Source organism: Uloborus diversus, chromosome 6, assembly GCF_026930045.1.
Source record: "Uloborus diversus isolate 005 chromosome 6, Udiv.v.3.1, whole genome shotgun sequence".
Classification (NCBI taxonomy): Eukaryota; Metazoa; Arthropoda; class Arachnida; order Araneae; family Uloboridae; genus Uloborus; species Uloborus diversus.
Genome location: NC_072736.1, coordinates 163,022,038 through 163,036,176, shown reverse-complemented (window position 1 = coordinate 163,036,176; position 14,139 = coordinate 163,022,038). Strand labels below are relative to the sequence as shown.

At 41.4% G+C, this 14,139-nt stretch overlaps 1 protein-coding gene across 1 annotated transcript in view; it reads left to right on the top strand.

The window, feature by feature from the left end:
* LOC129225296 (cartilage oligomeric matrix protein-like) overlaps positions 1 to 14,139 on the top strand; it is a 202,089-nt gene that overhangs the window by 5,761 nt on the left and 182,189 nt on the right. The window contains exon 2 of the mRNA XM_054859885.1: positions 4,782 to 4,952. Within this exon, the coding sequence (XP_054715860.1) occupies positions 4,782 to 4,952 (171 nt within the window). The remainder of the gene's footprint in view (positions 1 to 4,781; positions 4,953 to 14,139) is intronic.

Below are 14,139 nucleotides of genomic sequence, written 5' to 3'. Positions count from 1 at the left end.
TATGTGTGTTTGCAGGTGTGTGTATGTATGCGTGTGAGCGTAGGATATGGGCGCAACCTGGAGACGGTTTCGCTAGAGGAGTAGCATCGTGAGGCCGGCCGACAGTGGTGCTGCAGAGGGTGCTGGTGGGAAAATAAAAGCAATAAGCAATCGTGATTGTTCAAAAAAAAAAAAAAAAATCAAAACTCGTTTAGGGTCGATTAATACATAAATTTATCTTGAAATTTGAGTGTTACATTTTTCGAGGAAACAATATTTCCTTTTCATAATTTCATAGCGTAAGAAGTAAACAGTGCATGTCCTTTTGTAGTCCAAAGAATTTTTCGGATTAACCGAGTTTTCAATAATCCGAGGTGGCGTGAGCCCCAATTACCTCCGATTTTCGAGACTCTACTGTACTTTTACACCTTTGAGCTAAAATCTCGGCATGGTCATTACTGTATTTTAACAATTCATGAAGTTCGCGGAGAAAAAATCCTTATAATTTGAAATTTTATCTAAGTAATATTACTATTAATTTTATATTGCTATTAGGAAACAATAATAAATTAAAAACTACATTAATACGTAGAAAAACGTGATTGTTGCAATTTAAGAGCAATTGAGATTCATATCATTAAAAAAGTATTACGTTTTTATGCGTAAATTTCTGAAAATAATATCCTAAGTTTTTCGTAAAGTTGCAGGTCCGATCTAAAACATAATGTCAGTAGTGTTTAAAAGCTATTTAAAGGAATCACTTAATTATTTATTGGGACTTTGGTTTTCTGAATACATTATGATAACAAACGATTGTGTTTATTTTTATTTAAAAACTTAATGCTTACACTAATAATGTAAAAACAGAAGATCATAAAAAACCCTCTTGTTTATTGGTTTTCGAAATCATACCATCATTCCTGAAAAAAGAAGAAAAAACACGTAGCATGTTTCTTCCGGAAATGATAGCGTTAGATTGCATCTTATGTAGAAAAAATGCCCCGGATTGAAACATTTTCTCAAAAACAACGTAATTCATGATACCCCCGATAAGAATATGTACTGTTATTTACGCGAACGGAAGTTCAATAGGTCATTGTGACGATGGATGTAATAAAACGAGAGAAATTTCGTAGTTTAAAAGATGAAGAAAAACTAAATTAAATGAAATATATTTCATAATACGTCTCTGTAAACAAAATAGCACTGAACGGAAATTCCAAAATTTCTCTTTATAATATTCTAACAATCTTTTACTGCAGTGCCCCCAATGCGAAAAGTTGCGCTTAGTAGCGGAAATAACCATACTGTTTCTTACTTACGTTACAGTTACCATTACCATCTGACATACACAGTCCAGTCACATTAATGTGACCATCTGTCAAAAGCCAGAATAACCACCTTTCGCAGAGCGGACTCCTGCGAGACGTGCAGGAAGAGAGTCACTTAGGTCCCTGAAGGTGTTCTCTGGGATGTTGAGCCATGCCGACTCTAATGCCGTGGCCAGCTGCGCTAGATTACGCGGTTGAGGATCCATGGCGCGAACAACTCGATCGAGATGGTCCCACAGATGCTCGATTGGGTTTAAGTCAGGTGAGTTTGCTGGTCAGGGGAGGACGGTAAACTCATCCTGGTACTCTTCGAACCGCGCACGTACACTGGCAGCTGTATGTCACCTCGCATTGTCCTGCTGGAAGATGCCATCATCCTGAGGAAAAACCAATGCGCATGTAGGGGTGGACATGGTCCGCAAGGACAGATGCGTACTTGTATTGATCCATCGTGCCTTCCACAATGATCAGTGAACCCAGAGAATGCCAGGAAAACATTCCCTAGACCATAATGCTCCCGCCTCCAGCTTGGACCGTTCCGGCAATGGTTGCAGGGTGGTTCCTTTCAGGGTTTCACGTCTTATACGCCAACGCCCATCTGTCCGATGGAGCATAAAACGCGATTCATCTGAAAACGCTACCTGTCGCCACTCAGTGGACGTCCAGCTGCTGTACTGGCGTGCAAATTCTAGCCTTCGTCGTCGATGAACAGCAGTCAGCATAGGTGCACGAACCAGGCGTCTGCTTCGGAGGCCCAGACGCAGCAATGTTCGCTGAATAGTAGTTTGGGAGACACTTTTGGTAGCCCCTTGGTTCATTTTGGTGGTCAGTTGCTCAACGGTAGCCCGTCAATCTGGCCGAACGCATCTCCGCAACCGTCGTTCGCCTCTGTCATCTATGGCTCGTGGTGCACCACATTTGATACGTCGCTGATTTTGGACAGTCCGATTTTGCCATGCACGGTACACTTTTACCACGGCGGCACGCGAACAGTTCACAAACTCAGCCGTTTCGGAAATGCTTCCACCCTTGGCCCGAAAGCCAATGATCATGCCCTTTTGGACGTCGGATAAATCGCTTCGTTTCTGCATTACGCCAACGATTGAAATGTTTTCCGAAGCCCTCACACACCCTTTATATGCGCTCAACTGCACTGTGCTGCCACCTGCCTTCTGTGATTGGTTATTTTAACTCTGACGTGGAAAGTACGTGGTGGTCACATTAATGTGACTGGACTGTGTATTTCAGGCTTTTCCCCAGCACAAATATATCCAAATGAGGTCTGATCTTGAAGTTAACTGAGGGTCTTGATTGTCGATTCACAATTAAACCAAGAGCGATTACGCACTCCCTCAAATGTTACAGAGCACCTCGCCCCACTCAATGTCAGATATAGACCAACTGAAACGGCACCCTAAAACTATCAGCGGCGCATTCTGCACCGTGCCCCCGCTTGGTGTCCCCCTCCCCCCTGACTAAATTATTTTCAAGTTTATTCAGCACATCACAAACACTTAAAAGAAGTGAAGCAAGTGCAGTTTTTTTTTTTTCTTCATTTTTTTTTTTTTTTGCTTTTATTTTGTGTCTTTAATATTAGTAATGCTTTCCCAAACTAATATTTACCTTAATAAAATCCCTCATTTAAATATTATATTTACCTTAATAAAATGTCTTATCTAAATATTATATTTACCTAAATATTATACCTTTACCTTACATAATATTTACCTTAACATAAAAATCAGTAGTATTTACTCATTACTACATCGAACACAAAAGTTCCAGTTTCAGTTTGATATCTTTATCTTTATCTTCTTTCTTTATTATTATTACTAGTGGCACCCGCACGGCTTCGCCCGTAATAGAAAAATTAAAGGTCTTTTGGTTTGCCTGTATATTTACAAATAATGTATGGTGAATTTTCTCGCCAATTGGCTTGTACCGACGTTACAGTTCCACGTTATGATAATTTCGTAATTTATGATAGTTTTTTTCTTAAAATTGGAATAAAAAAGAATCACATCGAATTTTCGAAAAATCGCTTCGAGGTGCACACCCCCATGCTACAAACTAACTTTGTGCCAAATTTCATGAAAATCGGCCGAACGGTACCAGACATCCAGACATCTAGACATCCTCCGGACAGAGAGACTTTCAGCTTTATTATTAGTAAAGAAGACTAATAATAAAGCAGAAAGTCTCTCTGTCCGGAGGATGTCTGGATGTCTGTGACGCGCATAGCGCCTAAACCGTTCGGCCGATTTTCATGAAATTTGGCACAAAGTTAGTATGTAGCATGGGGGTGTGCACCTCGAAGCGATTTTTCGAAAATTCGATGTGGTTCTTTTTTTTTCCAATTTTAAGAAAAAAACTATCATAAATTACGAAATTATCCTAACGTGGAACCGTAACATGGGCACAAGCCAATTGGCGAGATACGAAATTATCATAACGTGGAACTGTAACGTCGGTACAAGCCAAATGGCGAGAAAATTCACCATACATTATTTCTTCTTTACTTCTTTATCTTTTCTTTATTACTAATAATAAAGCAGAAAGTCTCTCTGTCCGGAGGATGTCTGTGACGCGCATAGCGCCTAAACCGTTCGACCGATTTTCATGAAATTTGGCACAAAGTTAGTATGTAGCATGGGGGTGTGCACCTCGAAGCGATTTTTCGAAAATTCGATGTGGTTCTTTTTTTATTCCAATTTTAAGAAAAAAAACTATCATAAATTACGAAATTATCATAACGTGGAACCGTAACATGGGCACAAGCCAATTGGCGAGATACGAAATTATCATAACGTGGAACTGTAACGTCGGTACAAGCCAATTGGGGAGAAAATTCACCATACATTATTTGTAAATATACAAGCGAACCAAAAGACCTTTAATTTTTCTATTACAGGCGAAGCCGTGCGGGTGCCACTAGTTTGAAATAAAACTCAAAGGTCTTGATTAATATTGCTCAGAAAAGACAACTCGTTTCATCCCCCGTCACACTGAGACTCAGGGCCCTCCTTTCCATCTCGGTGGTTGAAGCTTCGCTTTGTAAGCCGCAAGTTATGGGTTCGATTCTCACCGCTCCTTGGATGTTATTCCTATTCTTTGTGTTGTAAATCTTTCTTGGGTTGTCTTGTATGTAAATAAAATAAAGAAGTGCAATCTCTAGGTTTAAATATTAATTTATTTTGTGAGGTGACGATTGATAGATGATTTTATCGCCATTTTTTTTTATCCAGTCGCTTCGTGGTCGGCGGTGACCTCTAGTTTTGTCCTTTACTGTGATGTGTTAACATGAAAAAATATCGACTGTAAAAATCATTCAGCTGTTTACAAGTGCAATACCAATATCTGCCGAAGAAAAGCTCAAAATCTTGAGGGCATTTCACCTTGACTTGCAAATGCTTTATATTTCGATCACTACTTGACTACATTATCTCATATTAATTAATTCTTTTATTGCAGGAACCACTTCAGATTTAGGAAATGCTTTGTGCAACAAGAACGCCAGCATCGCAATTCTGTTTCGGGAAATGTCTTCTAGGCCGAGGCCCTTCGCCCACACGATTGTTACTATCGATTTTCTAGTCACTAATTATAGACTTACCTTTGGAATAGACCCAAGCAAAGGACAAAGTAAGATTGTTCACTAGTTCTACGATGTGAATATTTTTTCTGAATCATAAGTTTACTCATAATTCGAAGCTTGTACCAAAAAAATAATGTATCAAATTTTAGAAATAGTAATTATTTTTATGTTTATACAAGCTTCATTTGTTGTAATCTGGCTAAATTTGGCGTTTATTCCATCAGACAACCTCAGGTCTTGAAACTTTACCTATATGTTGACTTTGCCTGCTATGCACCATTTAACATTATCTTATGTGATTGGCTAGAAGTTTAAGAGATATCGTCAAGTTGGAATCATTTTTGGCGATATCTTTTATTTTTCTCGCCAATCCCATACACGCAATGTCAAATTGTGCATAGCAGGCAAAGTCAACATACATGTGAAGTTCGAAGACCTAAGGTAATTTTGGGCGAAAATGAATGGAATAAACGTCAAATTTAACCAAATTACTACAAATTATAAGCATATATAGCTATGAAAAATAGTTACATGTTTCAAATTTACAAAACTTCTAACAACACATTATTATTCAAGCTTATCTTCCAAACTATAATGCGTTATCATTAAAGCGTGAAAATATATTATGTACATTCAACATCGATACTACAAAATTAATGAACTGTATTTCAATGTCATTGTGACAACAATGATCTTTAGCCTATCAAAAGTAAAAAATTCTGGAGTATTAAAGTTACAATGCGTAATAAAATAAAACGCCCTTGGAGGAAAAAAAATAATTTGAATTTTGACCTCTTAAATTCAAATTATGTTTTTCGCAATCACGAGTGCGTGTGTGTATGTAGGCGTGTGTGTTTATGTGTGTGTGTGGGGGGGATATGTGTGTTTGTCTGTAGGGAGTATGTGTATGTGTGTGTAGCATGTGTGTTTATGTCTGTGCGCAGGTATAAGTGTGTGGGTAGTTGTGAGTATGAGTGTTTGTGTTTGTGTGTGTGTGGGGGGGAATGTGTATGTGTGTGTAGGCATATGTGTTTGTGTCTGTGTTCAGGCATGAGTGTGTGGGTAGTTGTGTGTATGTGTAGGTGTCTGTATGTATGCGTGTGTGTGTATGTGTTTGAGTGTGTATGTGTTTGTGTGTGTATGTGCTTGTGTATGTGTGTAGGCGTATGTATGTGTGTGTATGTGTTTGTGTGTGTGTACGTGCGTGTATGTATGCGTGTAAGTGTAGGATATTGACGCAACCTGGAGAGGGTTTTCGCTATAGGAGCAGCATCGTGAGGCTGCCGGTCGACGGTGATGCTGCGGAGGGTGCTGGCGGGAAAATAAAATGATAGGACCTCAAAACAGTCAAATGAAAGCAATAAGCAATCGTGATTGCTCAAGAAAAAAAAAATATTAATTTGAATTTTGACATCTTGAATTCAAATTATGTTTTTCGAAATCACAAGTGTGTGTATGTAGGCGTGTGTGTTTGTGTGTGGGGGTATGTGTATTTGTGTGTAGGGGTATGTGTATGTGTGTGTAGGCATGTGTGCTTGTCTGTGTGCTGGCGTAAGTGTGTGGGTAGTTGTGTATATGAATGTGTGTATGTGTGTGTGGGGGGGGGGGTATGTGTATGTGCGTGTAGGCATGTGTTTGTGTCAGTGTGCAGGCATGAATGTGTGGGTAGTTGTGTGTATGTGTGTGTGCGTGCGTGTGTGTGTGTGTGTGTGTGTGTAGCTGCGTATGTATGCGCGTATGTGTAGGACATGGACGCAACCTGGAGACGGCTTTCGCTATAGGAGCAGCATCGTGAGGAGCCGGTCGACGGTGACAGGGTGCGGAGGGTGGCGGTGGGAAAATAAAATCAAAGGACATCAAAACAGTCAAATGAGAACAATAAGCAATCGTGATTGCTCAAAAACCTAAGTAAGCTTTCTTTTAAAGCAAAACTAAATATACATGTCACAGGTTGACTAATTTTTTTTTTTTTTTTTATAAAGATTATATTGTAACGGATTCGGTGCGACTTCCACTTTCTTGAAATGAAGACACAGTTCTTGATAAAAACACGGGAGATTTATTTACACTATGTACAGTAAAGAGCGTCAACAACTGCTAAATTATTCATCAGCAATTAAGCAATTATCACACAACACCGTAAACTCAACGTTTACACACGTATTTACTTCCAAATACGAAAACAACACAGCGAAATGCCTCGCTATAAACAGAGCTAATACACACTCTCAGTTCGGAATCTGAATCGAAACTCCACTGTTTATCCATCGCTAACGGCTTAAATACACCGAAAGAAATCTCTCAAATATTCCACACGCTTCTGGAAAAACGTAGACCGTTATCAAATTTTATCAATGAACAAAAAAGAAATAAGGGGGTCATATACTTTAGCCATATGAAAAGGGGGTTGTATATTCATTACGGGAAACTATTTACAGGTTACGTTACTACAATAATTACTATTTACAGGATTTGTAACATTGCCCCCTTCCTAAGGACTGCACGTCCCGGGCAGTAAAATCCCCAGAAAGGGTGCCAAACTTCTATCACATGTTCACAAATACACACATTAAATAATAACCAATAATGCATAGGAAACACAATAATGACAAGAAATATTACTAAACATTAAAAGCAAAAATTATCTACAACTTTTATGTTATCAACCATGGTTGTTTACGTAATACTCATGAACTATGGCCATAGTATGGGGCTAACCGATCATAATGTACAACCCTAGGTTTTGCATTAGGTGATTTTTGGATCCTCACTACGACGTCATTTAGTCGGTTAAGGACTTTGTAGGGTCCATCCCAATGCGACTGCAATTTGGGTGACAGACCTTTCCGTCGGATGGGATTCCATAACCAAACCTTGTCGCCTTCGTTGAATTCATGTCCAGTAGACCTTGTGTCGTATCGAGTCTTCATCTTCTCCGCCGCGATGTTGATTCGCTCTCGTGCGAAGTTATGAACGTCTTCCAACCGGGCCTGGAGATCCTGGATGTACTCCTCAGGCGATGCAGGCGCATCCGGAGGACGACCGAAGACGAGATCACAAGGTAGCCGAAGCTCTCGTCCGAAGAGCATCTGAGATGGGGCATATCCGGTAGTCTCGTAGACAGCACTGCGGTAGACCAGCAGGAACAAAGGTAGCTTCTTGTCCCAATCCTGTTGATTTCTGGAGACCATAAGCGAGAGATTATTCAGGATTGTGCGGTTAAATCTCTCCACCATGCCGTCCGATTGTGGGTGTAGTGGTGTTGTCCTAGTTTTCTCAATTCCGAGAATTTGACATAGGCCCTTAAACACAGCAGAAATGAAATTCCTCCCTTGATCGGAATGAATCTGCAAAGGTGTTCCATATCTCGAGATCCAATGTTGGACTAGAGTCTCTGCTACGGTGGTAGCTTCTTGATCTGGAATGGGATACGCTTCGGGCCATTTGGTGAAAAAGTCGATGGAAACAAGAACGTATTTGTTCCCATCAGCAGTTCTTGGTAGAGGACCCAGGATGTCGATCCCAATTCGTTCGAAAGGAGCTCCAACGTTGTACAGATGTAGCTTCCCTCTGCTTCTCTTCTTCGGTCCTTTACGAGCAGCACAGGCGTCACAAGAATGGCACCACTTCTCCACGTCATCCTTCGCCTTGCTCCAGAAGAAGCGCTCCCGAACTTTATTAAGGGTTTTCAAGACACCAAAATGTCCTCCAGTCGCACTACTATGTATTTCTTTCAGAACATCTGAAATCCTTGATCGGGGAAGTAGTAACTGCCACCTAGACCTTTTGCCGTCATCAGATTCCCATTTTCGATACAGTACGCCGTTCCGTAAATGGAGTGAATTCCATAAAGCCCAGTATCTTTTTGTTGCAGGACTAAAGATGGAAACGTCCTGCCAGCTAGGTCGCCGACTGTCACTTTCCATGAACTCCAAAATTGGTTTTATGTCGGGGTCTTCGAGTTGATCTTTTCGAACTTGGTCGTCACTCCATGGATCAGGTTCTGATGATATTGGAGTCACTGTCACCTGATAGGCGGTAGGGCTAGTCGTTCCATACTGTTTCTCGATTCGGGAACAATAGTGGCAGTTCTCAGAACAGGGTCTCCTTGATAAAGCGTCAGCATTACCGTGAGATAACCCTTTTCGATGCTTGATCTCCATGTCATATTCCTGGAGCCGCTGTATCCATCTGGCTATCTGGCCTTCCGGATTTTTGAAGTTCAAAAGCCAAGTTAATGAGGCATGATCTGTCCGAAGCAGAAATTTTCGGCCGTAGAGGTAATGATGGAAGTGTTCTACAGCTTTCACTATGGCCAGTAACTCCTTTCTGGTGACGCAGTAATTTCGCTCCGACTTTGATAAGCATTTGCTCCAGTAAGCGATGACATGTTCATTTCCGTCAATTTCTTGGGATAAAACAGCTCCGATGCCCCCATTGCTCGCATCAGTGTCCAGGATGAAGGGTTTTTCAGGCTGAGGATAGGCGAGGATAGGCGTTGATGTTAAAGCCTCCTTCAGTCGGAGAAATGCATCTTCGCATTCTTTGGACCATTCAAACTTTTGCTTGATCTCCGTCAGCTTATGCAAAGGTCGTGCAATGTTGGAAAAACCCTTCACAAACTTCCTATAGTACGTGCAGAGCCCCAGGAAACTTCGCAGCTGATGGATGTTTTCGGGACGACTCCAACTCTTGACCGCAGATACCTTCTCTGGATCGGTTTGCACACCCTCAGAAGAGATGATGTGACCAAGATAGTTCACTTCCCGGCGGAACAAATTACATTTGGACGGGCTTAACTTCAGATTGGCTTCCTTAAGCCTTTGCAGCACCTTCCTAAGATTTGCCAGATGTTCTTCAAAGCTGCGTCCCACGATGATGATATCGTCTAAGTAGACCAGACAGGATTCGTAAGAGACATAAGACGCTCGAACGTAGCTGGTGCATTGCAGAGGCCGAAGGGCATCACTTTAAACTGCCATAAGCCTTGTCCAGTTGTAAACGCTGTCTTCTCTCGGTCATCAGGGTGTATCTCAACCTGCCAGTAGCCGCTCTTCAAGTCCAGGGTCGAAAACCACTTGTGTCCGGAAAGAGTGTCCAAGGTGTCGTCTATCCGTGGAAGAGGGTAACTGTCTTTCTTGGTGATTTCATTCAGTCGTCGGTAATCGACACAAAATCTGGTGGAGCCATCTTTCTTTCGGACTAAGACGATGGGAGAAGCCCAAGGACTGGATGACGGTTCGATAACATCATTCTCCTTCATCTCTTTCAGGAGGGTCTCAACCTCTTCCTTCTTGGCAAACGGTAGTCGTCTTGGATGCTGTTTAATAGGGGGGTGTTCTCCAGTGTAGATCCGATGCTGCGTTAAATTCGTCCTGCCCACATCCTCCGATGTAGATGAAAACAGATGCTTGAAGTCGTCCACCAATTGTTCCGCAGCAGTTCTTTGATCTTTCGATAATGGCGCACTCCCAATTAACTTCGATGTCAAGGACTCAGAAGACACAGTTTCGGGGGAATTGATTCTTCTAATGATGCAGTTTACTGGAGTACAAGTTGCTAACACTTCACCTTTCCGAATATTCCTTGGCCTTTCACTCACGTTGGCGACTCTTACAGGAATTACATCCTTAGAAAGGTCCACAAGCGTAGATGCTACCAGCACTCCTTTTAGGTTATTGTTTAGGTTGGGGTATTCAACGAGTCCAAATCGAAAACTATTGCTTTCTTCAATGGAGCCAGGTATTAATGATTCTGACCTTGAGGGAATCGATAAATCTGTTTGCGCTATTATTTGATGAGCGGATTTTACATCACTTTCTGCGGGGAAAACGGCTATGTCTTCTCTTATCGAGTGCAGCTCATTAGTCTTGAAGTCGAGGTTGAAGTCATATTTCTTTAAAAAGTCCAATCCGAGAATGAAGGGGTCTGTGATAGCAGCAACGAATGCCGTATGATGGTAAGTGGCATTTCCAAACACAATTTCTAAGTTCACTTTACCTTCAATCTCGATCTTGTCACCTGTCACAGTTTGGAGGGTAACACAGGGCGGCGTCCATAGAATGTTGAGTCCAAATTGACGAGCCACATCTGTTATAATGATTGTAACATTGGCTCCAGTGTCAATAATCAGTTCGCAGGGAAACCCGTTTACATATGCGTAAACAAACAGTCCATTACTGCCGCCACTCGTCGATGAAATCTGGAAAACTTTAGGATGGGGCTCATTCCACTTTGGCGACCTCTGCCCCGCGAGATTGCCATGACTTAGATTTCCTGGACCTGAGAGGGAAAGGAGCTCTTCCCTCCGGTTTCTTGGCGAGCTTCACAGTTTCTTCGCAAGTGACCCTCGCCGCCACATTTCCAGCACTTAAGTAATTGTCCATTTTGGTCCTTGGGAGCCGAAGTCCTTTTGAGGATTCCTGCAATTTCTTTTATTTGCTTTTCCAGTTCAGCAAAGCGTGACGAAACCGGATCAGGCTCATCAGTTTTCACGCCGCGGATTGAATGACGATCCTTGCGGGTTGCTTGCTGGGCGGCCTCCAACTTCATCGCATACACAACAGCAGAGTTCAGGTCTTTGACATCCGCCATCCGTAGAGCTTTCTGGATTTCCGGATCTCGAACCCCGTCGATGTAGTAGTTGAGTGCCAGGTTGTCCCGAACATCCGCAGGACAGTCGCAAAAAGCAAGATGAGACAGTCTCTCGACGTCCGCCGCTAGCTCTTGCAGGGTTTCCCCGGTTTTCTGGAAACGGGACTTCAACTGGAGTCGGCTGAAATCTTTCTGGCACTTCTCACCGAAGCGAAGCTCCAACGCAGCTGTGAGGGCGGCGAAATCCAGGCGCTGGCTGTCCGGAAGGGTCTGAAGAATGTCCGCTGCGTCACCTCTCAGGGATGCTGCAAGATGGCAGGCCTTGGTAGCAGAGTCCCATCCGTTCGCTTCCGCCACTATCATGAATTGAGTTTTGTAAACCTGCCACGAAGTTTTCCCATCAAATGTGGCAAGTTTAATGGACGGTCGAGCAACCGATGTGGGAGCGCCAAACTGTACAGAACTGCTTTCCGCGGTCGCCAATCTCCTTTCCATGTTTTTAATTTTCTCATCCACATGATTTTCAACTGTTGCGATACGGTTTTCTACTGTTTCAAGTTTTTCATCAAAAGCATCAACTCGATGCTCTATCTCATTAAATTTATTTTCCATCACAGTCTTTACCGAAGTAAGGTCGTTTTTAATTTCCTCTTGGTTAGAAGCTAAATCATTTTTCAGTACCATTAAATCACTTTTCAATTGTTCTTGATTAGCCGCAATGTCATTTTTTAATTGTTCTTGATTTGCAGTAAAACTTGCAGTCAAATCACTTTTTAATTGTTCTTGATTAGCCGCCATATTTTCAGTCAAGTCGCTTTTCACAGCATTAATTGCTACCAGAAGTTGTTTTAATTGGTCATCCATTGCGCGAGTAATCACCGTAAAAACAAAGTCTATAAATTCAAACAGTCTTTATGAAAAAATGTCCAAAGTCACACTTACTCCAAGAAAGTCCAGAAGAAGCCCCACGTTGGGCGCCAAATTGTAACGGATTCGGTGCGACTTCCACTTTCTTGAAATGAAGACACAGTTCTTGATAAAAACACGGGAGATTTATTTACACTATGTACAGTAAAGAGCGTCAACAACTGCTAAATTATTCATCAGCAATTAAGCAATTATCACACAACACCGTAAACTCAACGTTTACACACGTATTTACTTCCAAATACGAAAACAACACAGCGAAATGCCTCGCTATAAACAGAGCTAATACACACTCTCAGTTCGGAATCTGAATCGAAACTCCACTGTTTATCCATCGCTAACGGCTTAAATACACCGAAAGAAATCTCTCAAATATTCCACACGCTTCTGGAAAAACGTAGACCGTTATCAAATTTTATCAATGAACAAAAAGGAAATAAGGGGGTCATATACTTTAGCCATATGAAAAGGGGGTTGTATATTCATTACGGGAAACTATTTACAGGTTACGTTACTACAATAATTACTATTTACAGGATTTGTAACAATATTAAAAGAAATGTGTTATTTGGATGTGTTGCATTGCTAAAAGTTTTGACTGTTCAATTAGTCTAGTTATTAAATAGTATTTTGTAGAATGCATACGTACGTATTAGGAGTGTGTCGTTCATGACTGAACGGATCTAAAAGATCGACTTTTAAAAATGAACGTTGCAGTAAAATTTCCTAAAAAAATGAACGGCCGTTTAGAACGGCTGACACTTAGGAATTAGGAACGTTGTACTAAAGCACTATAGTACTCGTGCCACATTTCATTCGAGCGTCCATTTTAATGGTGAACAGTTTTGAGCATGCCAATGAAAGTATATTTGTTTCAGTACGATCGTTCGTTCATTTTTACTTTCTTCTATAGCTAATATAGAGAAGAAAGTATTGGATTCGTGCAAAATTTCGAATTTCGACGGATTCGAACGTTTTGTGGTGTGCTGAGTCCATTTCGACCATTTTTGGAAAATGTCTGTGTGTGTGTGTGTGTGTGTGTCACGTATGTGTGTGACCAGTTTTTTGTGGCTGCTGTACATGCAGAAACTACCGCATGAAATCGAACGAAATTTGGTACACTTATGTACCCCTATGTGAACTTGTGCCCATTGGTTTTTGGCGCAAATTCCTCCAAGGGGGGGGGGGACGTTTTTGAATTTAGCGTGACTGCTATTCCCCAAGAAGTAACTGGCGGAATCAAATAAAATTTGGTCCATATGTTGCCCTTAACAGGTACAGGTGCTGATTCAATTTTGGTGTCAATAGCTCAAACGGGGGTTGAGCTATAGAACGTTTTTTGTCGTCAATTGTGACTGCAGTATCTCAAGAAATAATGAACGTAATCAAACAAAAATTTATCGACAAGTAGCCCTTAGAGGGTATAAGAAATGACTTTATTTTGGCGTCAACAGCTGAAAAGGGGGTGGCGCAATCGAACGCTCTTTTTTTTCCATTGTGAGTGCCCTATCTCAAGAAGTAATGCTACGTTCTGGATGAAATTTGGAATAAATATGAATCCATATATAAACAGGCGTTGGTTCAATTTTGGCGCCAATCGCTCCATTGGGGGCTGATTTTTTTTATTTGTGTGTATAAAAATAGCTTTATAATTGCAACAATAAGAAAGATAAATCGTAATAAGTCTCGACTGTCGTCTGAGTTTATCTCGTG